Source organism: Phyllobates terribilis, unplaced genomic scaffold (genome assembly GCF_046119375.1).
Source record: "Phyllobates terribilis strain yellow unplaced genomic scaffold, ASM4611937v1 Scaffold_12__6_contigs__length_324123572, whole genome shotgun sequence".
NCBI lineage: Eukaryota > Metazoa > Chordata > Amphibia > Anura > Dendrobatidae > Phyllobates > Phyllobates terribilis.
Window position 1 is genome coordinate 294,889,436 of NW_027362772.1, and position 27,874 is coordinate 294,917,309.

The 27,874-nt window shown below is 48.7% G+C and overlaps 1 protein-coding gene and 1 long non-coding RNA gene across 2 annotated transcripts in view; both read left to right on the forward strand.

Annotated features, from left to right (window-relative positions):
- Positions 1-27,874, forward strand: part of LOC141171637 (uncharacterized) — a 599,137-nt gene that overhangs the window by 12,991 nt on the left and 558,272 nt on the right. The gene's annotated exons all lie outside the window — the stretch shown is intronic.
- On the forward strand, positions 25,324-26,710 carry LOC141171634 (uncharacterized). The gene is made up of 3 exons (XM_073655304.1): positions 25,324-25,480; positions 25,578-25,725; positions 25,806-26,710. Exons 1-3 carry the CDS (start codon positions 25,432-25,434, stop codon positions 26,572-26,574), a joined length of 966 nt encoding a protein of 321 aa, XP_073511405.1. The 5' UTR covers positions 25,324-25,431; the 3' UTR covers positions 26,575-26,710.

A 27,874-nucleotide genomic window follows, 5' to 3' on the forward strand; every position in this document is an offset into this window, starting at 1 on the left:
TCTAGTACTGCTCCTGGCGGGGCGGTTCTAGTACTGCTCCTGGCGGGGCGGTTCTAGTACTGCTCCTGGTGCTGGCGGTTCTAGTACTGCTCCTGGTGCTGGCGGTTCTAGTCCTGCTCCTGCTGCTGGTGGGCGGGTCTAGTACTGCTCCTGGCGGGGCGGGTCTAGTACTGCTCCTGGCGGGGCGGGTCTAGTACTGCTCCTGGCGGGGCGGGTCTAGTACTGCTCCTGGCGGGGCGGGTCTAGTACTGCTCCTGGCGGGGCGGGTCTAGTACTGCTCCTGGCGGGGCGGGTCTAGTACTGCTCCTGGCGGGGCGGGTCTAGTACTGCACCTGGTGCTGGCGGTTCTAGTCCTGCTCCTGGTGCTGGCGGTTCTAGTCCTGCTCCTGGTGCTGGCGGTTCTAGTCCTGCTCCTGGTGCTGGCGGTTCTAGTCCTGCTCCTGGCGGTTCTAGTTCTGCTCCTGGTGCTGGCGGTTCTAGTACTGCTCCTGGTGCTGTCGGTTATAGTACTGCTCCTGGTGCTGGCGGGGCGGGTCTAGTACTGCTCCTGGCGGGGCGGGTCTACTACTGCTCCTGGCGGGGCAGGTCTAGTACTGCTCCTGGCGGGGCGGGTCTAGTACTGCTCCTGGTGGGGCGGGTCTAGTACTGCTCCTGGCGGGGCGGGTCTAGTACTGCTCCTGGTGATGGCGGGTCTAGTACTGCTCCTGGCGGGGCGGGTCTAGTACTGGTGCTGGCGGTTCTAGTACTGCTCCTGGCGGGGCGGTTCTAGTACTGCTCCTGGTGATGGCGGTTCTAGTACTGCTCCTGGTGCTGCCGGTTCTACTGTAGTACTGCTCCTGGTGCTGGCAGTTCTAGTACTGCTCCTGGTGTTGGCAGTTCTAGTACTGCTCCTGGTGCTGGTGGTTCTAGAACAACCCCTGGCGGATGGTTCTGGAACAACCCCTGGTGCTGATGGGCGGTTTTAGAAGTACTCCTAGTGTGCAGTTCTAGTACTGCTCCTGGTGGGCGGTTATATAACTACTCCTAGTTTTGGTGGGCGGTTCTAGAACTACCCTGGTGGGCGGTTCCAGAACAACCCCTGGTGATGGTAGGTGGTTCTAGAATTACTCCTGGAGGGCGGTTCTAGATCTACCCCTGGCGGGTGGTTCCTGAACAACCCCTGGTGATGGTGGGCGGTTCTAGAATTACCCCTCGTGGTTGGTTCTAGAACTACCCCTAGTTTTGGTGGGCGGTTCTAGAACTACCCCTGGTGGGCGGTTCCAGAACAACCCCTGGTGATGGTGGGCGGTTCTAGAATTACTCCTGGTGCTGGAGGGCGGTTCTAGATCTACCCCTGGCGGGCGGTTCCTGAACAACCCCTGGTGCCGGTGGGCGGTTCTAGAATTACTCCTAGCGTGCAAGTCCTCGTGGGCGGTTCTAGTACTGTTCCTGGTATGCTCCTGGTGGGCGGTTCAAGAACTACCCCTGGCGCCAGTGGGCGGTTCCAGTACGACCCCTGGCGCCAGTGGGCGGTTCCAGTACGACCCCTGGCGCCAGTGGGCGGTTCCAGTACGACCCCTGGCGCCAGTGGGCGGTTCCAGTACGACCCCTGGTGCCAGTGGGCGGTTCCAGTACGACCCCTGGCGCCAGTGGGCGGTTCCAGTATGACCCCTGGCGCCAGTGGGCGGTTCCAGTACGACCCCTGGCGCCAGTGGGCGGTTCCAGTACTACCCCTGGCGCCAGTGGGCGGTTCCAGTACTACCCTTGGCGCCAGTGGGCGGTCCCAGTACTACCCGTGGCGCCAGTGGGCGGTCCCAGTACTACCCTTGGCGCCAGTGGGCGGTTCCAGTACGACCCCTGGCGCCAGTGGGCGGTTCCAGTACGACCCCTGGCGCCAGTGGGCAGTTCCAGTACGACCCCTGGCGCCAGTGGGCGGTTCCAGTATGACCCCTGGCGCCAGTGGGCGGTTCCAGTACTACCCCTGGCGCCAGTGGGCGGTTCCAGTACTACCCCTGGCGCCAGTGGGCGGTTCCAGTACTACCCTTGGCGCCAGTGGGCGGTCCCAGTACTACCCTTGGCGCCAGTGGGCGGTCCCAGTACTACCCTTGGCGCCAGTGGGCGGTTCCAGTACTACCCCTGGCGCCAGTGAGCGGTTCCAGTACTACCCCTGGTGCCAGTGGGCGGTTCCAGTACTACCCCTGGTGCCAGTGGGCGGTTCCAGTACTAACCCTGGCGGGCGGTTCTACACCTACCCCTGGTGTGCGTTCTAGAACTACTCCTGGTAGTATACATCTATTCTATATTTTTCTATTTTAACTATTGTATGTACATTGGTGTGAGTGCCTGTCTCTACGGTGTCACTTACTTAACCGTGTATTCATTATACATTTTTTAAATTTCCTATTTTTGCAGAATTTGACTATTTAGTTCGGTTGTTCTTGATTGGTTCTTTGGCATTCCTAGTTTGTCTATGGGCTCAATGCAACAAAATGAGTCATCTAGCGTCAATGAACTTTAACCACCTTCACTGCACACGTCAGTGTTGTGTCCTCCTCTCCCCACCCCCAAATAGCTGCAAAGTCCCACCTGTATAGTGGAGCCCAAGACCACACTCTGGATCTCTGGCACTCCTAATGTCACGTGCAGGGGCCCCAGGAGCCTCCGAACACCACACAGACATCTGTCTGCTCTCCTCCACAACTGAGCAGCAGCAGAAGCCCAGCTAACAGACATTGCTGTCACTGCAAACACTCATTGGATTAACTGACACGATGTCAGCGAGTTTCTGAAGATCCGGATACTGCAGCCATGAGATCTGTGGCTGCATTAGGCAGATGGGACATTGCAGCTAATAGAGAGTAAGAGTGTAACAGAGATGGCCCTAAACTGCATTTAAAGGGAATCTGTCACCAGGTTTATTGCCACCTGATCTGAGAGCAGCACAACGTGGGGACAAAGATCCCCAATTCCAGTGACGTGTTGCTTTCTGGGCTGATTGCTGTAGTTTTGATAAGAGATCCTCCACAAGCAGGAGACTGCCACCAGATGACTAGTAAAGCTTCTGCCATGTAGTCCAACCCTGTCCCCACAATGGATGGATAGTTCTGTACACTGTGCATAGGCAGAAAGCTACCAATCAGTGATGTGGGTGGGGTTATACAGAGCCCAGCATTCAGAGCATTTGTAGATCTGCAGCAGACACAGTTACTCTGAACTGCACCAAGTGATCCATCACTGTAATCAGGGTCTCTGCCCCTAAGTCATGCTGCTCTCAGATGGGGCAGCAAAATCCTGGTGACAAATTCACTAACCCCATCCAGCTTCAGGTGCAAGTATTAGAATTGATTCTCATGCTCAAAATTAAATGTAAAGGCAAGTGGCTAATGGCAGGCAATAGGTACATCAAGGTATGGAAGAGTTACCTGCAGGATTGTAGGGAACAAACTTCTCAATGTCGGGGTACTGCTGCTCATCTGTCTTATCAGAAGTGCCAGAAACCTAGAGGGGAACAGGAACCAGGTCACAAGCTTCATTTATCCAGTGTTTGCCATTAGGTTCTCCATATATGATCTGAAAAGGAGTCAGCCAAGCCCCTGTGGCATAGCTGTGGCCTGGCCATACACTGTTTGGCTAGCAGCCATCTCTCCCAACATACAGATGAGCTCTCATGTGTTCTGTGGGGAGGAGGGTAATCTGCTGCCTCTAAGCAATTTGTGCCTAGAGAACAAGGAGCGGGTATTTGAACTGAACATTTGTTAGGGCAGCCAGGAGACCCCCATACACATTACACAGCTAGATTAGCCAGATATTAGCCCACTTTAATCCAACAGATAATAATGGGACTTGTAATAGTAGAACATGCCATGTGATCTTCTTGCAGATGTTCCTGTGGCATTTTAGGATTATGTAGATACAAGTCTGTACATCAGTACAGGGCAGAACACAAGAGCGGTGTATGATCAGAGCTGCGGTAATACATTATACCTGTATAACAGCGGGCGCAGGCTTTGGCACTTTCCGGTCTCCTTTCAGAGGCTGCCCGTTCTTCTGGGTCATTACTTGCTTGATGACATTTCCCAGAGCTTTTCTTGATGTTTTCCCACTTGATGCAGAACTGCGCACTTTGCCCTGGTGGCTTTTGACAAGCGACTTTCCTATAGGGAAAAAGTCAAGTTACTTACCGGTAACAGGATCTTTCGGAGACCATGACAGCACCATGGGGGGGGGGGGGGGGGTCAGCCCACCAAGGACAGCAAACCTACAGGCTTAACAAGGGGTGCCACTTCTCGCCTCAGTTTGGATTACAGAGTATTGAGAGGACTGCCAGGATAAACATAGCAAACAATCACAAAATTACTCATACACCACCCAATAAGTGTGAAATTCTAACAAACAGAGTGCTCCCACAAACATGAAGGGAGGAAATATAAGGGTGCTGTCATGGTCTCAGAAAAATCCCGTTACCGGTAAGTAACTTATGACCATCGGTCGACCATGACAGCACCACGAGAGAATTGTAGAGATTAAGAAGTCTAGGGAGGGTCCACAGCTTGGAGCACCCATCTCCCAAAGGTGAGGTCAGATGAAACACCCATATCCAGTCTATAGTGCCTATAGAATGTAGAGGGAGAAGACCAGGTAGCAGCCTTACATATGTCTATCGAGACACCCGTCTTCTCTGCCCAGGAGATAGACAGCCCGGGTGGAGTGAGCGTTCAACCCTTGTGATACTTCTTCGTCACTAAACGCATAAGCTAGAGAAATAGCCTCCCTCATCCATCTAGCTACAGGGACCTTGACTTTAAACCCTTTCCTAACCCCTTGGTAGGATATAAACAATGAGCTCTCTTTCCTAAAGTCTTTGGTAACCGAGAGGTACCTAACCACACAACTCCTTACGTCTAATGTATGCAACTCTGCTTCCTTCTGGTTACTCGGATTAGGACAGAAGGAGGGTAGTACTACTTCCTGAAGTCAGTGGAAATGAGTAGCTACCTTAGGGAGATAGAGTCATTCTTAAACCTGATCCTGCCTATCATCCAGGATTTGAGTAAATGGTAAGGCCGTAGACAGATCCTGAATGTGACCAATCCTCCTAGCAGAGGTTAAAGCTATTAGTAGTGCTGTTTTAAGGGAGAGGGATTTAAGGGTTGCTAATTCTACCACTGGGCGTGCCACCTGCTGGCCGTAGAGGTTATTGCAGCACTCCCTTTGGAGTCGGCACACATGTGGCCGGAACTTCCTGGTCCGGTCACGTGACCACCGGGGCGCACAGCAGCATCATGCCACGCCTCCGGCTACATAGAGAGACCGGAAGCGTGTGGCCCCGCCGTATCATGCGGCACTGAAGCTGCAACTTCCCACAGGGTCACCACTGCCTGGCGCCAGAACGACACTGGGGCGGCCCACCCCAGACAGGGGCGCAGCTCCCCCTTACCATCTGGCACCAGCATGATGTTGGGGCTGCCAACCCCAGACAGGGGCACAGCCCCTGCTGCCATCCAGCGCCCATTTGATGCTGGGGCTGCCAACCCCAGACATAGGCGCCGCTCCACAGCCACTGACGCAGAGCGATGCTGGAGCTGCCGACCCCAGGCTGTGGGCGCTGCTCGACAGCTCGATTCTTCAGAATCCGTACATCTTCAACAGGTAAGCCTGCCACAGGTTCCCTTCATCAAGGATAGGAAACCAAACTGAGGCGAGAGGTGCCGCCCCTTTTAAGCCTGTAGGTTTCTTGTACTTGGTGGGCGGATTCCCTCTCTCGTGGTGCAGTCATGGTCGACCGATAAATAGATACTTTGAGGACTGTTCCCGAGCATCAATGGGCAAGAAACTGAAAGATTGCCAACACCAAAGCAGCAGTGGCAGAGTCTTCCAATACGCAAGGAACAGAATTATGCCCACCTGGATGTCAGGTGTACTAGTAATCCCAGCACCCATGCCCAATCTGAGCACATACTTGAAAATCATTTCTGCACTAAAAGTGAAAGAAAAAAAACCCACTGGAGTGGCACTTTAACCCCTTACCAACATGATTTGCAGTTACATCATATGCCAGCTGTGATATTTAGCCATCATCAACCTCTAATAGCCACATGTAGGGCAGAGCTCCACCTGTTAGAGACGGACAGCGGCATTAACAGCGAACTGAGAAGGGAGTCATGCCATGTGCCCATCTGTGCTCCTGTAACACGATCGTGGGATGCCATCACTGCCAGAAAGGAGTCTGCTGAAAAGACCCATGCCTGTCATGACAGATCTGTGAATGCTGGCTATATACTGCAGTATTGCTGTACGTAACAAGAAATCAGATGATTGCATGTTCAAGTCCCCTAAGGCTATGTGCCCATGATGCAGAAATACTCCGGATTTTTCCTGAGCGTTTCTGCATCTCCCCTGGCAGAAAAAACGCATGTGGATTGTACATGTGGATTGTACATGTGGATTGTACATGCGGATTGTACATGCGGATTGTACATGCATTTTCCTGCCAGGGACATGCGGAAATGAAGAGTTCTTAACATGCATTTCCGCATGCGGGTTGTCAAGCGCTTTCCAAGCGATTTTAGCATCACTTGGAAAGTGCTTGTCAACTTGGTCACACTATATAAATCCATGCAAACGGCATGGATTTATATAGTGTGACCCGAGAGAATGTCAAAAAATAAAAAATAAATCTATACTTACCTTCCGATGGACCCCAGAGTCTTGCTTCACTCGGTGCTGACTGCAGGCAGATCGCGGTACACTGCACTGAAGGACCTGCCGACGTCAGCGTCGCGTGACCCATCACATGACTATGACATCAGCGCAGGTCCTTCAGTCCATCGCGATTTGCCGGCATGAGAGGAGGGGCGCAGCGGGGGCCGCCAGAAGGTAAGTATCATATTTAGTTTTTATTTTATTCTTTTTTTCACAGTTTCTATAGTACCCGGGTCCGGAGGACGGTCTCCTCTCCTCTAGACCTGGGAACCATCCGCACATTGGAACGCGTGGATTGCGCATCTACATATACAGTGATGCATAATCCATGCGATCTAATGCAAGTAAGTGGCGGCGAAAAAGCAGCACTTCCGCAAAATAATTGGTAGTGCTGCGTTTTTTTTCCGCAATGATAATCCGCAGCAGAAATTTCCGCAGCATGTGCACAGCACATGCGGGTTATCATTGGGGAACATGGCAGGCCTTCTACCATGTGTTTTTTAAGCGTTTCTGCAGCATTTTTGCCGCTGCGGAAATGCTTAAAAAATGCATCGTGGGCACACAGCCTAAGGGGACAAAAAGGAAAAAGTATAATCTGAACCTTCAAATCACCCCTGCCCCTCTATGACCCATTTTAAAATAAACCATATGGGCGTTACTTCTGTAAAAGTCCAATCAAAATATAAAAATAATTTACCTGATCAGTGAACGGCATAAAAACAAAAACCCTCATATGGCTGTATTGACAGAAAGATAAAGTTACTGCTCTTAGAAGAATAAGAAAAATGCAGAGATGGGAAATAACACGGTCAGGAAGGGGTTAAATTCTGCCACTTCTATAGAAAATTGAACCCATTTCGCTGACTGCCTTCAATGGCAGCCAAATAAGGCAGAGGGTTAGAGGAATACTGACCTTATATTGTAGACTTCTAGGATGCTTAAGAAGTGGACATTCCCTTTAAGCTACATTGTGCAGACAAAGCCATGGCAGTGTAGAAGGCCGACAAGATCTCAGTGGAAAGGCTGCAGGTTTGCGTCTGCATTAGGCAAGTTATAGAGGTAGAAGTGTTGGGACCTTGTTGCTGTGCAGGTAGAATCTGGAGCCTCGGCACCGTCCTGCGTAGCCCATACTACAGGGAGGAGCAGCGCCATGTGTAGTAATCTGAGCAGGATAGTCAGTGTTCAGCCAGCACTGATGGAGACTGACACCCCAACTCATTACCCAATACATGACAGGCTTAAAGAACCTCTCCCATCAGAGCTTATCCTCTTAATATATTGTAATTATATAGGACTGTGTACTAACAATTGCTCACTTTACCTTTCTACCCAGTAAATTCTTTTCTATGTAGAAACAGGAAGCCTCTTCCCTGCAAAAATCATTCTCCTCTTCACCTCCTGACCCAGCTGCTCCCTCCTCCTCTGCAGGGACTTATGACTCATGCAGGAAAAGTTCACCTTGTGTTAACATAGAGATTAGAAGGATTCAGCTAGTCAGTTTTTAATCACATCTCTTTTCCATTAGGTAAATGACAATAAGCTGGGTAGAAAGGCAAAATGAGCAATTGTAAGTACACAGTGCTATATAATATGATGACTGCAATATATAGAGAATAAAAACTGATGGGAGAGATTCTTTAAAGATGGGTGGGCAAAAGTAAAAGCAAAGTTTATTATGAGGTGGACTCCACTTAACACTTCTGGTGAGGCGCACCATAGTGATGGGGTGCACTTAATTTATGGAAAGTTGTGACTCAGGTGGCTTCACCATGCTCCGTCCACTTGGCAGAGCTGGAGTGAAAGTGCTTAAATAAATAAATATATATATATTGAGTGCAAGGGATAATTTTATTTAATCGAACACGATGACAAAATCCCAAACCGACCCAAATTCATCTTCAAAAAGGCACGTAACCTAGGATCAATTATAGCCCCAACAGTAAGGATACACACCAGTTCTCAAAAACCTCAAACCCCATTCCATCAAAAACTAAAAGGCTTCTTTCCATGCAAAAAATGTAAGACATGCAAAACCCTAAACACACCAAAACAACACACCATCAGCCACCAAAAAGAAATATACCCCATCACAGATTTTATAACATGCAACACCACAGGGGTCATATACGGGCTATATTGCCCATGTGGCAAATTATATATAGGCAGAACAAAAAGACCTATGAACATCAGGATCAACGAACATTTAAGGAACATCAAAAATAAATACATGGGCCACCCTCTCTCAAAACACTTTATAAAAAAACACAATGGGTCAATAAAAGGAATTAAAATAGTAGGTATACAAATCGTCCACAAGAACTGGAGACAAGGACATTTTATTAAGAGCATGTCCAGGAAAGAAAGTGAGTGGATTTTTAAACTGAACACCTTAAGACCAAGAGGATTGAACAGCGAAATAGAGCTCTTTGCATTTAATGACTAACAAATTGACCTATGACGTCACCAGCCCTGCATATATAAGGACACCATTTGACTGGGTTAAGCCATCCCTGAGGAAGACAGCCGAAGTTGTTGAAACGCGTCGGACTGACCCTTAACACAGCTAAAGAGGCGCCCACAGGCCTCCGTACCTTGTGCACGCTGCACACCACGTGACCCCACGTCACGCTGCCCCCCTCTCGCGCGCTCTCCACATACTCTCTCTCTCCTCCTCCTACCCGGAAGTAGCGAGCACGCGGCAGTCACCGGCCAGGACTCCGCTCTCGCTCCGGACCTCGACCACCCCCAGACGGTGAAGCCCTCTACAGACCGTAAGTAACAACGGGCCCCTGCCCCACCAAGTCCATACTGTACGCAGCTGACCCTCTAACGGTTTTTCCCTGTTCCCCGCAGTACTTGCTATCAACCCCTTCAGTTGGGCTCTGCACCAGCCACCCTCCCTATTGCTGAATCTGGCACCCACTGTTTCCAGCCAGAGCCTCCTGGTGCACCCAACATAGGAAAACATAAGCCTCCTACTGTATCCTATCTCTGGTTACCTCTGACATAACTATAGCCTCCTACTACAGCACCCTGCTGTATCTACATTATGGAGACCTGAACCAGCATCTACTATTGACACCCTAATCCCTACGAAGCAGGTAAATCACGATCTCTGGGTAAAAACTGGAGGCTACAGCCACAATCCAGTGATACCTTAACAGATACACCCCCTCCCCCTCCCTACAGATCTCTATACAGCGAACAGAGGCATTACATGCTAGTACAAGTCTCTTGCTGCATCCTACTTCTGACCTCCTCGTGCTACCTCCACTCAACAAGGGACCAGGACTACTACCTCCAGCTCATTCTAAGACGTCCCTGGATGCCCCTTGTACCTACCAACAGGTAACCCCAAAACTCTTGTCTCCAAGGCTTGTACCACAGCTACATCAGTTAATTTATGATCTATCCCTATTCCTTCCCCCTGCAGATCTAACTCAGATCATCAACCCACAGCCGTGTGTGACATATCCTCTACCTCTCTCCAAGAAGGACCAGGACCGATACCTCCTAGTCATCCAAAATAATCAGGACACCCCCCGCTACCCTCTAGAAGGTAACTAATCCAAAACTACCCTCTTTGAACCCCGTACCTTAACCCTTGAGCCCTGCACCCTATTCTTAATACTTGTCTCCTCTCACTCCCTATAGTACTGCTCCGGTGAATCCAGTATTATCCACACAGCCTGCTGACTGTCACACCAGTAGCAGTGCTACTGTGGATCAACAGCTAACTACTACCACAGTCTATTGAGTACCATACCAAGAACAGGTAACTCACGACCCAACTCAGAGTCCAGCAGAGACATCTCTGTCGAGTTCCACCCCCACTTATCCATACATTTTTTTGTGTACCCCACTCTAGGTACCCCTCGTCCTCCCTCCCAGGCACCAACACGTGCCACCAGTGAACCTCCATACCCCATACGAGGCACCAGTATCAGGTAACCACAGACAAACAGATACCTACCCCTTCCCCCATCGCTCATTAGTATACCATATTTATACATTCCTATTCTATCCCACCAGGTCTACAAGCCTTTGCCTCCTTATACATCTACTGCAACCGAACATCCTCAGACTACGAGGGAAAAAGGCCTATTTTTATCAATCAGTGATTACCTTGTATCAGTGGACACCGATCTATTTATCGATTTTATAACTTTTAATACTTTTAATAACTATTCTTATATCCGACCCAGTGACCTCACTGAGTCTGAATCATTTTAACTAGCTATTTTTAAGCACATGTTCGATTAAATAAAATTATCCCTTGCACTCAAAATCTCTCGTGCCGTCCTTCTGTTCACTACCACTAGCGCAAATTTACTTCTTCTCGGCTATATCAACACTTATTTGGACAACCCTGGTTCCCTGTCCACAAATTTGCTGCCACTAGTAGTGACGAGCCCACAGCGCCTCCTGTACCCATATACTAACCAATTATATATATATATATATATATTATATAAAAAAATTAACATCTAGTTGCATAAAAGTTTTGACCTGTCAGAGTTCTGCTAGAAATCTATTCAACCCCTTGATGAATTGGGGCCAGATCGGCCGTTACCTTTAGAAACCACTTACCGGCACCTGATAGTTGTGCACGATCTCTGGACAACAGCGCAGCATTAACATCACCGTTCTCCTGGTCACTGTAGATCACGGTCGCCATTATAGTCAGATTCTGCAGGCAAAATATAAGAATGAGCCACGTTTCATTTTAGAACACACCAACAAGTAGTGTCCTCCTCACCAACCCCTGGACAATCTCCTGACACCACAACTCAGGAATATTAGAGGAGCCCTTCATAATGCTGGTCCTTGTCAGGAGGAGTATAGCGTGAGCTCAGGAGAGGAAGCCATTCCTGGTAAGCAGGTGCCCAGTGTTATAGCGATGATCCTCCTACAGATGCCAGGACCAGAGAATAGAGGACTGTGCCTCCAACCACAGCAACAACCCATTACAGGAACCGGACAGATCCATAGAGCCATGAGCAGCATTGATCAGTAGCCATGTCTACACTGCAGCAATTACCCATTACAGGGACCTGACAGATCCATAGTGCTATGAGCAGCACTGATCAGCAGCCATGTCTACACTGCAGCAATTACCCATTACAGGGACCTGACAGATCCATAGTGCTATGAGCAGCACTGATCAGCCGCCATGTCTACACTGCAGCAATTACCCATTACAGGGTCCTGACAGATCCATAGGGCTATGAGCTGCATTGATCAGGAGCCATGTGTACACTGCAGCAATTGCCCATTACAGGGACCTGACAGATCCATAGTGCTATGAGCAGCACTGATCAGCTGCCATGTCTACACTGCAGCAATTACCCATTACAGGGACCTGACAGATCCATAGTGCTATGAGCTGCACTGACCAGGAGCCATGTGTACACTGCAGCAATTGCCCATTACAGGGACCTGACAGATCCATAGTGCTATGAGCAGCACTGATCAGCAGCCATGTCTACACTGCAGCAATTACCCATTACAGGGACCTGACAGATCCATAGTGTTATGAGCAGCACTGATCAGCAGCCATGTCTACACTGCAGCAATTACCCATTACAGGGTCCTGACAGATCCATAGTGCTATGAGCAGCACTGATCAGAAGCCATGTCTACACTGCAGCAATTACCCATTACAGGGACCTGACAGATCCATAGTGCTATGAGCAGCACTGATCAGTAGCCATGTCTACACTGCAGCAATTACCCATTACAGGGTCCTGACAGATCCATTCTGCTATGAGCAGCATTGAGCAGCAGCCATGTCTACACTGCAGCAATTACCCATTACAGGGACCTGACAGATCCATAGTGTTATGAGCAGCACTGATCAGCCGCCATGTCTACACTGCAGCAATTACCCATTACAGGGTCTTGATCGATCCATAGTGCTATGAGCAGCACTGATCAGCAGCCATATCTACACTGCAGCAATTACCCATTACAGGGTCCTGACAGATCCATAGTGCTATGAGCAGCACTGATCAGCAGCCATGTCTACACTGCAACAATTACCCATTACAGGGACCTGACAGATCCATAGTGCTATGAGCAGCACTGATCAGCAGCTATGCCTACACTGCAGCAATTACCCATTACAGGGACCTGACAGATCCATAGTGCTATGAGCAGCACTGATCAGTAGCCATGTCTACACTGCAGCAATTACCCATTACAGGGTCCTGACAGATCCATTCTGCTATGAGCAGCACTGAGCAGCAGCCATGTCTACACTGCAGCAATTACCCATTACAGGGACCTGACAGATCCATAGTGTTATGAGCAGCACTGATCAGCCGCCATGTCTACACTGCAGCAATTACCCATTACAGGGTCTTGATCGATCCATAGTGCTATGAGCAGCACTGATCAGCAGCCATGTCTACACTGCAGCAATTACCCATTACAGGGTCCTGACAGATCCATAGTGCTATGAGCAGCACTGATCAGCAGCCATGTCTACACTGCAGCAATTACCCATTACAGGGTCCTGACAGATCCATAGTGCTATGAGCAGCACTGATCAGCAGCCATGTCTACACTGCAGCAATTACGCATTACAGGGTCCTGACAGATCCATAGTGCTATGAGCAGCACTGATCAGCAGCCATGTCTACACTGCAGCAATTACCCATTACAGGGTCCTGACCGATCCATAGTGCTATGAGCAGCACTGATCAGCAGCCATGTCTACACTGCAGCAGTTACCCATTACAGGGTCCTGACAGATCCATAGTGCTATGAGCAGCACTGATCAGCAGCCATGTCTACACTGCAGCAATTACCCATTACAGGGACCTGACAGATCCATAGTGCTATGAGCAGCACTGATCAGCAGCCATGTCTACACTGCAGCAATTACCCATTACAGGGTCCTGACAGATCCATAGTGCTATGAGCAGCACTGATCAGCAGCCATGTCTACACTGCAGCAATTACCCATTACAGGGTCCTGACAGATCCATAGTGCTATGGGCAGCACTGATTAGCAGCCATGTCTACACTGCAGCAATTACCCATTACAGGGACCTGACAGATCCATAGTGTTATGAGCAGCACTGATCAGCAGCCATGTCTGCACTGCAGCAATTACCCATTACAGGGTCCTGACCGATCCATAGTGCTATGAGCAGCACTGATCAGCAGCCATGTCTACACTGCAGCAATTACCCATTACAGGGTCCTCACAGATCCATAGTGCTATGAGCAGCACTGATCAGCAGCCATGTCTACACTGCAGCAATTACCCATTACAGGGTCCTGACAGATCCATAGTGCTATGAGCAGCACTGATCAGCAGCCATGTCTACACTGCAGCAATTACCCATTACAGGGTCCTGACAGATCCATAGTGCTATGAGCAGCACTGATCAGCAGCCATGTTTACACTGCAGCAATTACGCATTACAGGGTCCTGACAGATCCATACTGCTATGAGCAGCACTGATCAGCAGCCATGTCTACACTGCAGCAATTACCCATTACAGGGACCTGACAGATCCATAGTGCTATGAGCAGCACTGATCAGCAGCCATGTCTACACTGCAGCAATTACCCATTACAGGGTCCTGACAGATCCATATTGCTATGAGCAGCACTGATCAGCAGCCATGTCTACACTGCAACAATTACGCATTACAGGGTCCTGACAGATCCATAGTGCTATGAGCAGCACTGATCAGCAGCCATGTCTACACTGCAGCAATTACCCATTACAGGGTCCTGACCGATCCATAGTGCTATGAGCAGCACTGATCAGCAGCCATGTCTACACTGCAGCAATTACCCATTACAGGGTCCTGACAGATCCATAGTGCTATGAGCAGCACTGATCAGCAGCCATGTCTACACTGCAGCAATTACCCATTACAGGGACCTGACAGATCCATAGTGCTATGAGCAGCACTGATCAGCAGCCATGTCTACACTGCAGCAATTACCCATTACAGGGTCCTGACAGATCCATAGTGCTATGAGCAGCACTGATCAGCAGCCATGTCTACACTGCAGCAATTACCCATTACAGGGTCCTGACAGATCCATAGTGCTATGGGCAGCACTGATCAGCAGCCATGTCTACACTGCAGCAATTACCCATTACAGGGACCTGACAGATCCATAGTGCTATGAGCAGCACTGATCAGCAGCCATGTCTACACTGCAGCAATTACCCATTACAGGGTCCTGACATATCCATATTGCTATGAGCAGCACTGATCAGCAGCCATGTCTACACTGCAGCAATTACGCATTACAGGGTCCTGACAGATCCATAGTGCTATGAGCAGCACTGATCAGCAGCCATGTCTACACTGCAGCAATTACCCATTACAGGGTCCTGACCGATCCATAGTGCTACGAGCAGCACTGATCAGCAGCCATGTCTACACTGCAGCAATTACCCATTACAGGGTCCTGACAGATCCATAGTGCTATGAGCAGCACTGATCAGCAGCCATGTCTACACTGCAGCAATTACCCATTACAGGGACCTGACAGATCCATAGTGCTATGAGCAGCACTGATCAGCAGCCATGTCTACACTGCAGCAATTACCCATTACAGGGTCCTGACAGATCCATAGTGCTATGAGCAGCACTGATCAGCAGCCATGTCTACACTGCAGCAATTACCCATTACAGGGTCCTGACAGATCCATAGTGCTATGGGCAGCACTGATCAGCAGCCATGTCTACACTGCAGCAATTACCCATTACAGGGACCTGACAGATCCATAGTGTTATGAGCAGCACTGATCAGCCGCCATGTCTGCACTGCAGCAATTACCCATTACAGGGTCCTGACCGATCCATAGTGCTATGAGCAGCACTGATCAGCAGCCATGTCTACACTGCAGCAATTACCCATTACAGGGTCCTCACAGATCCATAGTGCTATGAGCAGCACTGATCAGCAGCCATGTCTACACTGCAGCAATTACCCATTACAGGGTCCTGACAGATCCATAGTGCTATGAGCAGCACTGATCAGCAGCCATGTCTACACTGCAGCAATTACCCATTACAGGGTCCTGACAGATCCATAGTGCTATGAGCAGCACTGATCAGCAGCCATGTCTACACTGCAGCAATTACGCATTACAGGGTCCTGACAGATCCATAGTGCTATGAGCAGCACTGATCAGCAGCCATGTCTACACTGCAGCAATTACCCATTACAGGGTCCTGACAGATCCATAGTGCTATGGGCAGCACTGATCAGCAGCCATGTCTACACTGCAGCAATTACCCATTACAGGGACCTGACAGATCCATAGTGTTATGAGCAGCACTGATCAGCCGCCATGTCTGCACTGCAGCAATTACCCATTACAGGGTCCTGACCGATCCATAGTGCTATGAGCAGCACTGATCAGCAGCCATGTCTACACTGCAGCAATTGCCCATTACAGGGTCCTCACAGATCCATAGTGCTATGAGCAGCACTGATCAGCAGCCATGTCTACACTGCAGCAATTACCCATTACAGGGTCCTGACAGATCCATAGTGCTATGAGCAGCACTGATCAGCAGCCATGTCTACACTGCAGCAATTACCCATTACAGGGTCCTGACCGATCCATAGTGCTATAAGCAGCACTGATCAGCAGCCATGTATACACTGCAGCAATTACCCATTACAGGGTCCTGACAGATCCATAGTGCTATGAGCAGCACTGATCAGCAGCCATGTCTACACTGCAGCAATTACCCATTACAGGGTCCTGACAGATCCATAGTGCTATGGGCAGCACTGATCAGCAGCCATGTCTACACTGCAGCAATTACCCATTACAGGGACCTGACAGATCCATAATGTTATGAGCAGCACTGATCAGCCGCCATGTCTGCACTGCAGCAATTACCCATTACAGTGTCCTGACCGATGCATAGTGCTATGAGCAGCACTGATCAGCAGCCATGTCTACACTGCAGCAATTACCCATTACAGGGTCCTCACAGATCCATAGTGCTATGAGCAGCACTGATCAGCAGCCATGTCTACACTGCAGCAATTACCCATTACAGGGTCCTGACAGATCCATAGTGCTATGAGCAGCACTGATCAGCAGCTATGTCTACACTGCAGCATTTACCCATTACAGGGTCATGACAGATCCATAGTGCTATGAGCAGCACTGATCAGCCGCCATGTCTACACTGCAGCAATTACCCATTACTGGGTCCTGACAGATCCATAGTGCTATGAGCAGCACTGATCAGCAGCCATGTCTACACTGCAGCAATTACCCATTACAGGGTCCTGACAGATCCATAGTGCTATGAGCAGCACTGATCAGCAGCCATGTCTACACTGCAGCAATTACCCATTACAGGGTCCTGACAGATCCATAGTGCTATGAGCAGCACTGATCAGCAGCCATGTCTACACTGCAGTAATTACCTATTACAGGGTCCTGACAGATCCATAGTGCAATGAGCAGCACTGATCAGCAGCCATGTCTACACTGCAGCAATTACCCATTACAGGGTCCTGACAGATCCATAGTGCTATGAGCAGCACTGATCAGCAGCCATGTCTACACTGCAGCAATTACCCATTACAGGGTCCTCACAGATCCATAGTGCTATGAGCAGCAATGATCAGCAGCCATGTCTACACTGCAGCAATTACCTATTACAGGGTCCTGACAGATCCATAGTGCAATGAGCAGCACTTATTAGCTGCCATCTCTACACTGCAGCAATTACCCATTACAGGGTCCTGACAGATCCATAGTGCTATGAGCAGCACTGATCAGCAGCCATGTCTACACTGCAGCAATTACCTATTACAGGGTCCTGACAGATCCATAGTGTTATGAGCAGCACTGATCAGCAGCCATGTCTACACTGCAGCAATTACCCATTACAGGGTCCTGACAGATCCATAGTGCTATGGGCAGCACTGATCAGCAGCCATGTCTACACTGCAGCAATTACCCATTACAGGGACCTGACAGATAACATACAACATAAAAAAAAATTTTTATGGGCATCATAAACACCCTTTAAAAAAATTTGTGGGTGTTGCATCACGGACCACGGTCACCCTGGTGATATGGTGGTGGATGATGAGGAGAAGGAGGAGGACAAGAGCAAATAGCCACCAAAATCAGGAAGCGTATACCCATGTGTGGGTGTGAAAAGGTGCATGTGAATACACCTCCCAAAAAAAGACACTGGATTTGAGTTTATTTTCCCAGAACTTGGACAGTGTTCCACTGCCTCTGCTGGATTGGAGTTGTGTCTCTCGCCTCTGCTGCTTTGTTGTCCAACGAACTGTGACCTCTGCCACCAGCGTTTTCAGATTTTTAATAGTTCCGCAACAAGGGCCTTCTGGTACTGCCCCATTTTTGTAGACCTGTCCGCCTCAGGAATAAGAGATAGAAATTTCTACTTGTAGAGTGGGTCTAGAAGTGTCACCAACCAGTAATGACGGTCACCCAAAATTTTGAGAACGCCATGCGTGCCAGACTGCTAACAGGCAATACTTCTGTGTCCTCACCAATAGGACCACTGACCATGCTCTCCTCCTCTCTGTCCCCAGGCCATCCACGCTGAACAGACGGTATGACAGTAGTGCAGATAGTACCATCTATAGCGCAGGAAACTAGCTCCTGTTCTTACTCCTCCTCTTCCTCATTGTCACCCAATCCACATTGGGATGAGATGAGGCTGGGCTGTGTGTAATCACCCTGTATGGTTCCTTGCTCCATCTCATCGTGCTCCGCCAGCAGTGCATACTCTTTTATTGTGAGCAGAGAGCATTTCAGAAGACAGAAGCAGGATGGTGACGCTAAGGCTAAGTGCCCACATAGCGTTTTTCAAGCGTATATGCTGTGGAATTTCCGCAGCATAAACGCTTGTTAAACGCTAGGTAATCCGCCCCCCATGGTCCCCAAGGGGATTCCGCAAGTTCTATGCCCATGCTGCGGATGTTTCCGCAGCGTTTATGCTGCGCTCAAAAATCCGCAGCATGTCCATTAATTTTGCGGAAGCGCAGCGTAATCGCCGCCATTGACTTGCATTGAGACGCACATAATTCGTGTCAGTACATTTGTACTCACGGATTATATGCGTTTCAATGTGCGGATGGTACCCAGTTCTGGAGGAGAGGAGACTCTCATCCAGACCTGGGTACCATTGTACCTGTAAAAAAAAGAATAAAATAAAAAATAAAGTTTATATTCACCTTTCGACGGCCCCCGGTCTCCTTCCCTTTGCTTGCGGGCAGGACTGAAGGACCTGCGGTGACGTCACAGTCATGTGACCGCAGGCCCTTCAGTGCAGTGTCCTGCGATCAGCTAGCAGACAGAAGCGAGCGCAGCTACACACGCCGGGCCATCGGAGGGTAAGTATAGGTTTATTTTTTTATTTTTAAACATTCTTACGGTCACACTATATAAATCCATGCCGGTTGCATGGATTTATATAGTGTGACCTAGTTGTCAAGCACTTTCCAAGTGATGCTAAAATCGCCTGGAAAGCGCTTGTCAATCCGCATGCGGAAACGCATGTGAAAACGCTTCAAATCCGCATTTTTTTGGCAGGAAAAACGCATGCATAATCTGCCAGGGAGATGCAGAAATGATGCAGAAATTTTCTGCTTCATTTCTGCATCGTGGGCACATAGCCTAATTATGACGTCATCGCCACTCACCATCTTGGTGGAGTCCTCAAAGTTTTGGAGGATATGTCTGACATCCATGTCCACTCCTGAGGTGTTACGTGTGGAGTCTGAACTGAATACCGACGGCCTTGTTGATGCTGGTAGTCAACAACTGCCGTCTTCTGCTCACAAATCCTTCCCAACATCTGCAGTGTAGAGTTCCAACGCGTAGGGACATCACATACCAGTCTATGAGCCGGAAGCTGCAAACGCTGCGGAAACACGGCAAGGGTGGCGGAAGCTGGAGGTGATTTTCTAAAATGGGCACACAGGCGGCGTACTTTAACAAGCAGATCCGGCAGCTCCAGGTAGGATTTGAGACACCGCTGAACCACGAGGTTAAGCACATGGGCCAGGCATGGTACGTGTGTGAGCTCGCCTCAGAGCTGCCACCAGGGTCCGGCCATTGTCACACACGACCATGCCTGGCTTTAGGCTCGGCGGTGTGAGCCACAGATCTACCTGCTCTCCCTACACTGTCTGATTCCGGAGTGACTGACGAGCACAGCGGCCCCAGGTCTGATATAGACCTGATGACTCTGTGCGGCCAGCCAATCACTGTAATGCCACAACCAACATGGCCGCGGCATTACAATGAGTGACAGGCAATCCCTGCATGTTCATTAGCTCGGTAAAGAGCAACAAACATGCAGGGAGGGGACTCGAGCTCCCGCCGAGCAACCCCGGAAATACTCGGCGAGCGTGGAGCATCTCGAGCAGTGAGATGCTGGGGCGAGCACCGAGCAGTAGAGAGCATGCTCGCTCATCACTAGTCTTCATGCATCAGGTCCATGTATTCAGCAGTACATGATTCATCTGCACTACCACAGACTGTAGAGACAAGGAGAAGAGGAAACCCCAGAGAATTAGTAGGGAGGTTTCTCTCTAACTACAGAAGCCGGGCGAAGAGCAGCTCATCATTCAGCCCCATGCTATACCTGCATCCACCACCAGGGGGAGCCCGGGGAACAGACTTGGGTTATAGAGCCCATATATGAAATCCTATGCACAGGGCTCCCCCTACTGGTGTCTAGCAGCAGCGCAAGACTAGAGTAAGCCACAGGAGAGCCAACATGGCGACATTACAGCTCCCGGCACACCAGCACCATCAGGACATAGGCGGGCATGCTGGGAGTTGTAGTCTCACGGCAGCTGACAAGCCAGCGCTTGTCATATAACGGAGGTAATAAGACGCCATAACACAAACCGCCCTCCACCAGCAGCGTAACAGGCAGGGAAGCCGGGAACGTATTCACAGACGGTTACTAGACACCGCCTGACAGCCGCTCCTGAGAGCGGAGCGGACACCGATAAAGAGCACGGACGGGAAGCCGGGACCGCCGATCCAGAACTGTCATCAGCGCGTCCTGATTGGTCGCTGCCCCGGCACCTCTGTAATCTGATTGGATAATGGACGGGCTGCTCTTATTGGCTGGAGACACGTTACCTACTCGCCTGTAATAGCGCTATAATAAGGCTGTGTTCACACGATGCGTATTTCATGCGTTTCCGCGGCGTTTTTGCAGTTGCGTAAACGCCGCGGAAACGCATGAAAAACGCATGGTAGAAGGGAAGCAATGTTCCCCAATGGAAATCCGCATGTGCTGTGCCCATGATGCGGATTTTTCCGCAGCGTTAACGCTGCGGTCAAAAATCCGCAGCATAGGGTATGTGCACACGATGCAGAAATGAAGCAGAAAATTTCTGCATCATTTCTGCATCTCCCTGGCAGAAAAAACGCATGCAGATTGTGCATGCGTTTTTCCTGCAGAATACATGCGGATCCACATGCAGATTCACATGCGTTTCCGCATGCAGATTGACAAGCGCTTTCCAGGCGATGTTAGCATCACCTGGAAAGTGCTTGATAACTAGGTCACACTATATAAATCCATGCAAACAGCATGGATTTATACAGTGTGAACCGAGAGTGTATATACTTACCTCCGATGGCCCGCGCTGTCCTGCTCACTCCGTTCTCCCGGCTGCCGGCAACTTTGAATTGAAAGACCTGCCGACGTCAGCGTCACGTGACCCGTCACATGACTCTGACGTCACCGCAGGTCCTACAACTCACTGCAAGTGCCGGGAACAAAGCAGGAGCGGTGCGTGGGCCGACAGAAGGTAAGAATACATTTATTTTTTATTTTATTCTTCTTTTTACAGCTTTTTTTAATGGTACCTGGGTGTGGATGAGACTCTCCTCTCCTCCACACCCGGGTACCATCCGCACATTAGAACGCACCAATTACGCAAGTACAAATGCAGTCTTGCGGAATTGGCGCGTTCTAATGCAAGTCAATGGCGGCGAAATCGCCGCGTTTCCGCAAAATTAATTGACATGCTGCGGATTTTTGACCGCAGCGTAAGGCTGTGTGCCCACGTAGCATTTTTCAAGCGTATATGCTGCGGAATTTCCGCAGCATAAACGCTCCAAAAATGCTTGGTAATCCGCCCCCCATGGTCCTCAATGAGAAGCCGCACTGTCAATGCCCACGCTGCGGTTTTTTCCGCTGCGTTTATGCTCCGCGGAAAAATCCGCAGCATGTCATTTAATTTTGCGGAAGCGCGGCGTAATTGCCGCCATTGACTTGCATTGGGCCGCTTCAAATCCGCAAATATGTAAAAATAATTGCGGAAGTGAAGCGCATTTGCTGCGGTCTTGTACCTCAAAACCGCAGCAAATAGGAAGTGACGTCACAATTGGGCGTTCCATCCATCCATCCCATGAGCATCCCATAATCCAGGAAGACGAGAATCCCATAATATTCCCGTCTCTCAGGATCATGGCTGCTAACGTGGGATGGTACAAGCGGATGAATGTCAACGTGGGATTCATGATTAGTGTGGTAAGTGTCTGTATGTGTCTGTGTGGTGTGTATGTGGTCTGTATGTGTCTGTGTGGGGTCTGTATGTGTCTGTATGTGTCTGTGTGGGGTCTGTGTGGGGTCTGTGTGCGCGGGTGTCAGCAGGCAGACATAGGCCGATGTGACACTACTACTCCCATCGGCCTATGTCTGTCCCCCGTCCACTCCTGCCAGCAGGATCAGCTCGATGGGAGCAGTAGTTCCCATCAGACTGATCCTGCTGTAAAATGTGCCCCAAAATTAAATTTAATAGCCCCCATATGTGCCTCCATATATTATTGACCCTATCCCCCCCCCCTATTTTTTTTTTTGGGGGGGGGGTGCTATCATTATTAAAAAAAAATTTTTATTGGCCCCAATAATATGTAATCTACTGCCCCCTTTTTTTTCATTGGTGGCCAGTGGTTACCTAAAATAAATTAGTTTATACATTACCTGTCCCCGCCGATCGCCACCTAAAATAAAGTAAAAAATAAAAAAATACACCTATACTCACCTAGACACCTAATTCCCCGAAGCCATCGATCTCCTGTAATAAAATATAAAATAATAAACCACAACCTTATCCTTACCCCTCCGTAGCAGTCCACGAGTGTCCCACGAAGATCTCCAGTTCAGAGCAGCCACATAGAATGTGACCGCTCTGAACCGCTGCCGCCGCTAGAATGAACGGGTTCGCCGGAGTTCAGGCAGCGCTGCTCCGGTGATCTGCTTTACGGCCTCGCTGTATCGTGAGAAATTCCCACGGTACAACAGGGCTGTAAAGGAGGTCACCGGAGCAGCGCTGACTGAATGCACTCCGGTGACCTCAGTCAGGGGCTCATGCTGCTGGGAGCGGACGTGTTCCCGGCAGTGTGAGCTTACAGCAGCCATGACAGCTGTCACATCTCCAGATGTGACAGCTGTGCATGGGAGATCAGCGCAGGAACGTGGACAGGTAACTATTTTTTTTTTTTTTAGTAAAATTAGAATTAAATAAAATTGTGTTTTATTTCAAATAAATTATTTTTTTCTGGGTGTTTGTCTTTTTTCTTTTTAACACTTTGTAGGTTAGTAATGGGGGTGTCTTATTGACGCCCATCATTACTAACCTGGGCTTCATGTCAGCTGGCGCTGACATGAACCCCACCACTATTACCCCCTGCCACCGCACCAGGGCAGCGTGGAAGAGCGAGGCTAAGTGCCAGATTTGGCGCACAAATATGATGCGCCAAATCTGGGGCAGCTGAGGGCTGATATTATAGCCTGGGAGGGGGCCTATAACCATGGCCCCTTTCTAGGCTATTAATATCAGGTCGCAGCTGTCCGCCTAGCCTTTGCTGGCTACAATTTATAGGGGGACCCCATGTCATTTTTTTTGGGGGGGTCTTCATAAATAGTAGCCAGAAAAGGCAAAGTGGCTAGCCTTTGCTGGCTACAATTTATAGGGGGACCCCATGTAATTTTTTTTGGGGGGGTCTTCTTATATAGTGGCCAGAAAAGGCAAAGCGGCTAGCCTTTGCTGGCTACAATTTATAGGGGGACCCCATGTCATTTTTTTTGGGGGGGTCTTCATAAATAGTAGCCAGAAAAGGCAAAGTGGCTAGCCTTTGCTGGCTACAATTTATAGGGGGACCCCATGTCATTTTTTTGGGGGGGGTCTTCTTATATAGTGGCCAGAAAAGGCAAAGCGGCTAGCCTTTGCTGGCTACAATTTATAGGGGGACCCCATGTAATTTTTTTGGGGGGGTCTTCTTATATAGTGGCCAGAAAAGGCAAAGCGGCTAGCCTTTGCTGGCTACAATTTATAGGGGGACCCCATGTCATTTTTTTGGGGGGGGTCTTCATAAATAGTAGCCAGAAAAGGCAAAGTGGCTAGCCTTTGCTGGCTACAATTTATAGGGGGACCCCATGTCATTTTTTTTGGGGGGGTCTTCATAAATAGTAGCCAGAAAAGGCAAAGTGGCTAGCCTTTGCTGGCTACAATTTATAGGGGGACCCCATGTCATTTTTTGGGGGGGGGGCTTCTTATATAGTGGCCAGAAAAGGCAAAGCGGCTAGCCTTTGCTGGCTACAATTTATAGGGGGACCCCATGTCATTTTTTTGGGGGGGTCTTCATAAATAGTAGCCAGAAAAGGCAAAGTGGCTAGCCTTTGCTGGCTACAATTTATAGGGGGACCCCATGTCATTTTTTTGGGGGGGGGCTTCTTATATAGTGGCCAGAAAAGGCAAAGCGGCTAGCCTTTGCTGGCTACAATTTATAGGGGGACCCCATGTCACTTTTTTTGGGGGGGTCTTCTTATATAGTGGCCAGAAAAGGCAAAGCGGCTAGCCTTTGCTGGCTACAATTTATAGGGGGACCCCATGTCACTTTTTTTGGGGGGGTCTTCTTATATAGTGGCCAGAAAAGGCAAAGCGGCTAGCCTTTGCTGGCTACAATTTATAGGGGGACCCCATGTCACTTTTTTTTGGGGGGGGTCTTCATAAATAGTAGCCAGAAAAGGCAAAGTGGCTAGGCTTTGCTGGCTACAATTTATAGGGGGACCCCATGTCACTTTTTTTTGGGGGGGGGGCTTCCTATATAGTAGCCAGTAAAGGCTAAGCTAACTGCTGCGGCCTGGTATTAATAGCAAAGGAAGGGTCCATGGTTATTGGCTACTTCACAGACTATAACATCAGCCAACAACCGTCTGCTTTCCCTTTGCTATTTATTAAAGCTATGCGTGAGCCCACTTATTTTTTTTGGTTAAAAGATTTTATTAAAGTGAAAGATTATTGTACAGTGTATGTAGGTTCATTCACTGAAAGCTCCTGCATACGCTGTAAGGTTGATTTCTCACGTCCACATATCCACGTTAGTACAGATAAGTGTGACCGAGCATGCTTTGCAATGGGTCTGTGTGTGGGTCTCCGCTGTGTGTGGAAAATGGCATCAACACTCGTCCCGGAGATTGACGTGTGAAAGAACCGTACAATATAGGTGAGGGGTTAGTGTTGGTGTGTGTGCGTACATATCTCCATATGTTTATTTAATTTTTTTTTGGGGGTTAATCTTTTATTCCTCCATTTTGTTTTTAAAATAATATTCACACACGTTATTATTCACTGTAGATTGAAAAATATCCCGAAATATGGGACCGAGCTAGTCCTGACTACAAAGACAAGCAGAAGAAAAAAGACGCCTGGGCCTCTGTGTTGAGCCAAATGTATCCCCAGTGGGTGAATGCTGAACGTGATGCCCAAGAGGAAATTAGTAAGTTTTGATTTTTACACTTATTTTTATATCTATTTATAATTGCACTTTTTGGTGTGAAAGCAGTTCATAAATTGTTTTGGTTGTGTCATTGCAGTGTATGATATTAAAAATCGGTGGAGATCGGTCACCGACCGGCTGGTGAAGTATCACCAGTCGGTGCAAAGTGGCTCATCACCCAAAAAAAGAAAATTTCCTTTTGCGGACGAGCTGGCCTTCATACTAACCAGTAGGAGTTTGCGGAGGTAAATTCCCAAAACATATTAATTGAAATGTTTCCAAAAATGTTGTATTTACATTGGGATTTACCTTTTATTATATACAGAACTGAAGGAAACATCATGGCCCCAACAGCAGAAGAGGACACAAACACAGAGCAAGCAGAGGAGGAATCCGAGGACTTTTTCCAGCTTTCCTCACCGGATCCATCTGCTTCGGCATCTTCAGCATCTGGTTGTCCCTCACATTCTTTGTCCAATCCAGCGGACATCGGGACGGGTTTGGTGACTGATTCTCCTGCTCCTGCTCCAAGTGACGCTGGAAGCTCTGCTGGTGATGTGTTGAGGCCCACTGGGAGGGGGTCTGGTTCTGCTCATCTCGTGGCATCGAGAAGGGCGGGCAAAAAAAAGGCCAAAAGCCACGGGGGTGGGACTATTGTGCTTGAAGCACTCACAAATCGAACCCTCAGCCTTGTGGAAAGGGCATCCCAGGAAGATGCCATCGATAAATTTTGCTCAGCCCAAGCTGCCCGCATCAGATCTCTGCCACGAGATAGGCAGAACATGTACATGACTGCAGCAGGCGCTATGGTCATGGCAATTGAAGAGGCAGCAGTTATGCCCTCGCCCCCAGCCGTAGTATGCGGAATATTTAATTGTTTCAAACCCAGTGTGCCTCCACCACGACCAGCAGCTGCAACCCAGCGTTTTGGGCAGGTTGCTGCAGCATACCGTCCAGAAGATATGCAACCAAGTTATGGTCGGCAAATGGCTCATGGTGCATCATCATTTATCAGAGGACCATCCCCCAACTCTACTTTTTCTCAAGAAATGTTTCCTGGGTACAGCTTTGAAGAAGACCTTCAAAACTTGTAGTTAAAAAATTTTACCCCTCCCTGTCAGCATTTTTGGACCCTAGCAAATACAGACAGCACCTGTAGGTCGATAGATACACAATGTTTTAGAGAATCAGACAATTAACAAAGACCTTTTCTTATGGTCACCTATACCAGGCATCAGGCGTAGGGGACTGTAAGAAAAGGTCTTTCTTTTTATATAATTAAACAACCTACAGGTGCTGCCCGTATTTTAGGGCCCAAAACTGATTAGAGGACAGGTGTGCTGTACACAGTGTGTAATTTTTTCCCAAGTTATGGGCAATGTTTGTCCGATTAAATTTTCTAGAAGTTTGTTGTTTTGTGTTTTTAAAAAGTTTTTTACAGTTATTCTATATTACGTATTAAAAAAAATATTTAAACTATCTGTTAATTTTTCTTTTCAAGTGTATATGTGGTTGGATTGGGTTGTAATGAAAAAGTGTTCCCCTGATCTGCGCTCACCATAGCGCAGGTCAGAGGAACTCTACATTTTTGAAATTTGTTCAAACTAATCTACGTATGTGGTCGGCTGTATACAGTGGTTTTTAAATTATAAATATACTTTGATATTTTGGACCACAACTATTTTTTGGATGAATACTACTCTCAACACTGTTATTTGCTAGTTCTGTTCTTAGCGCAAGCAAATAACAATGGTGAGGGTTGACTTTAGCAGACAGTACTTGGGAATAGCGCTCTAGGTAGTAATGCCAATTTACAGGCTCTGGTCTTTGTGGGTTGTTCACTTTTGCGTTGACGTATTGTCGAAAAACAAAATGTAGAAGGTTGCAATTCAAGAAATATTTTAGACAAATTTAAGTTTAACCAAAATTTATTTTTTTTAAAAACATTTTTTTTTACATTTTTATTTTAAAAAAAAAGGAGGAAGTTCTTCTTTTATTGTTCATCAGATCTTCTCTGCTGGTCAGGCTGCTCAACACCAGCACAGGAGTATTGCCAGTGCACGGCACCTTCAGGACTCATGAAGTAGTCAGCGAAGGTTTCTCGCACCCTGGCACCAGAGTTGGATGGCCTTCCCTGACCGGAGTTGACAACTGGAATTAATTCAGATAGCTGTGACTCCTCATCTTGCTCGGTGCTGTACTCACGAGCATAGTTGTGGAGTACACAGCATGCCTTAATTACAGTGTCAACGGTCTCCGTATCCAACTGGATGGCAGTGTGAAAGATCCTCCACTGACTACACATGATTCCGAAGGTGCATTCCACATATCTGCGTGCACGACTCAGCCGATAATTGAAAATCCTCCGCCGGGCATTCAGTGCCCTTCGTGGGT

Coding starts and splice junctions, on each gene's coding strand:
- LOC141171634 (XM_073655304.1), top strand. CDS start 25,432: ATGTATCCCCAGTGGGTGAATGCTGAACGTGATGCCCAAGAGGAAATT. Junction 25,481..25,577: donor TGATGCCCAAGAGGAAATTA/GTAAGTTTTGAT, acceptor GTGTCATTGCAG/TGTATGATATTAAAAATCGG. Junction 25,726..25,805: donor ACCAGTAGGAGTTTGCGGAG/GTAAATTCCCAA, acceptor TATTATATACAG/AACTGAAGGAAACATCATGG.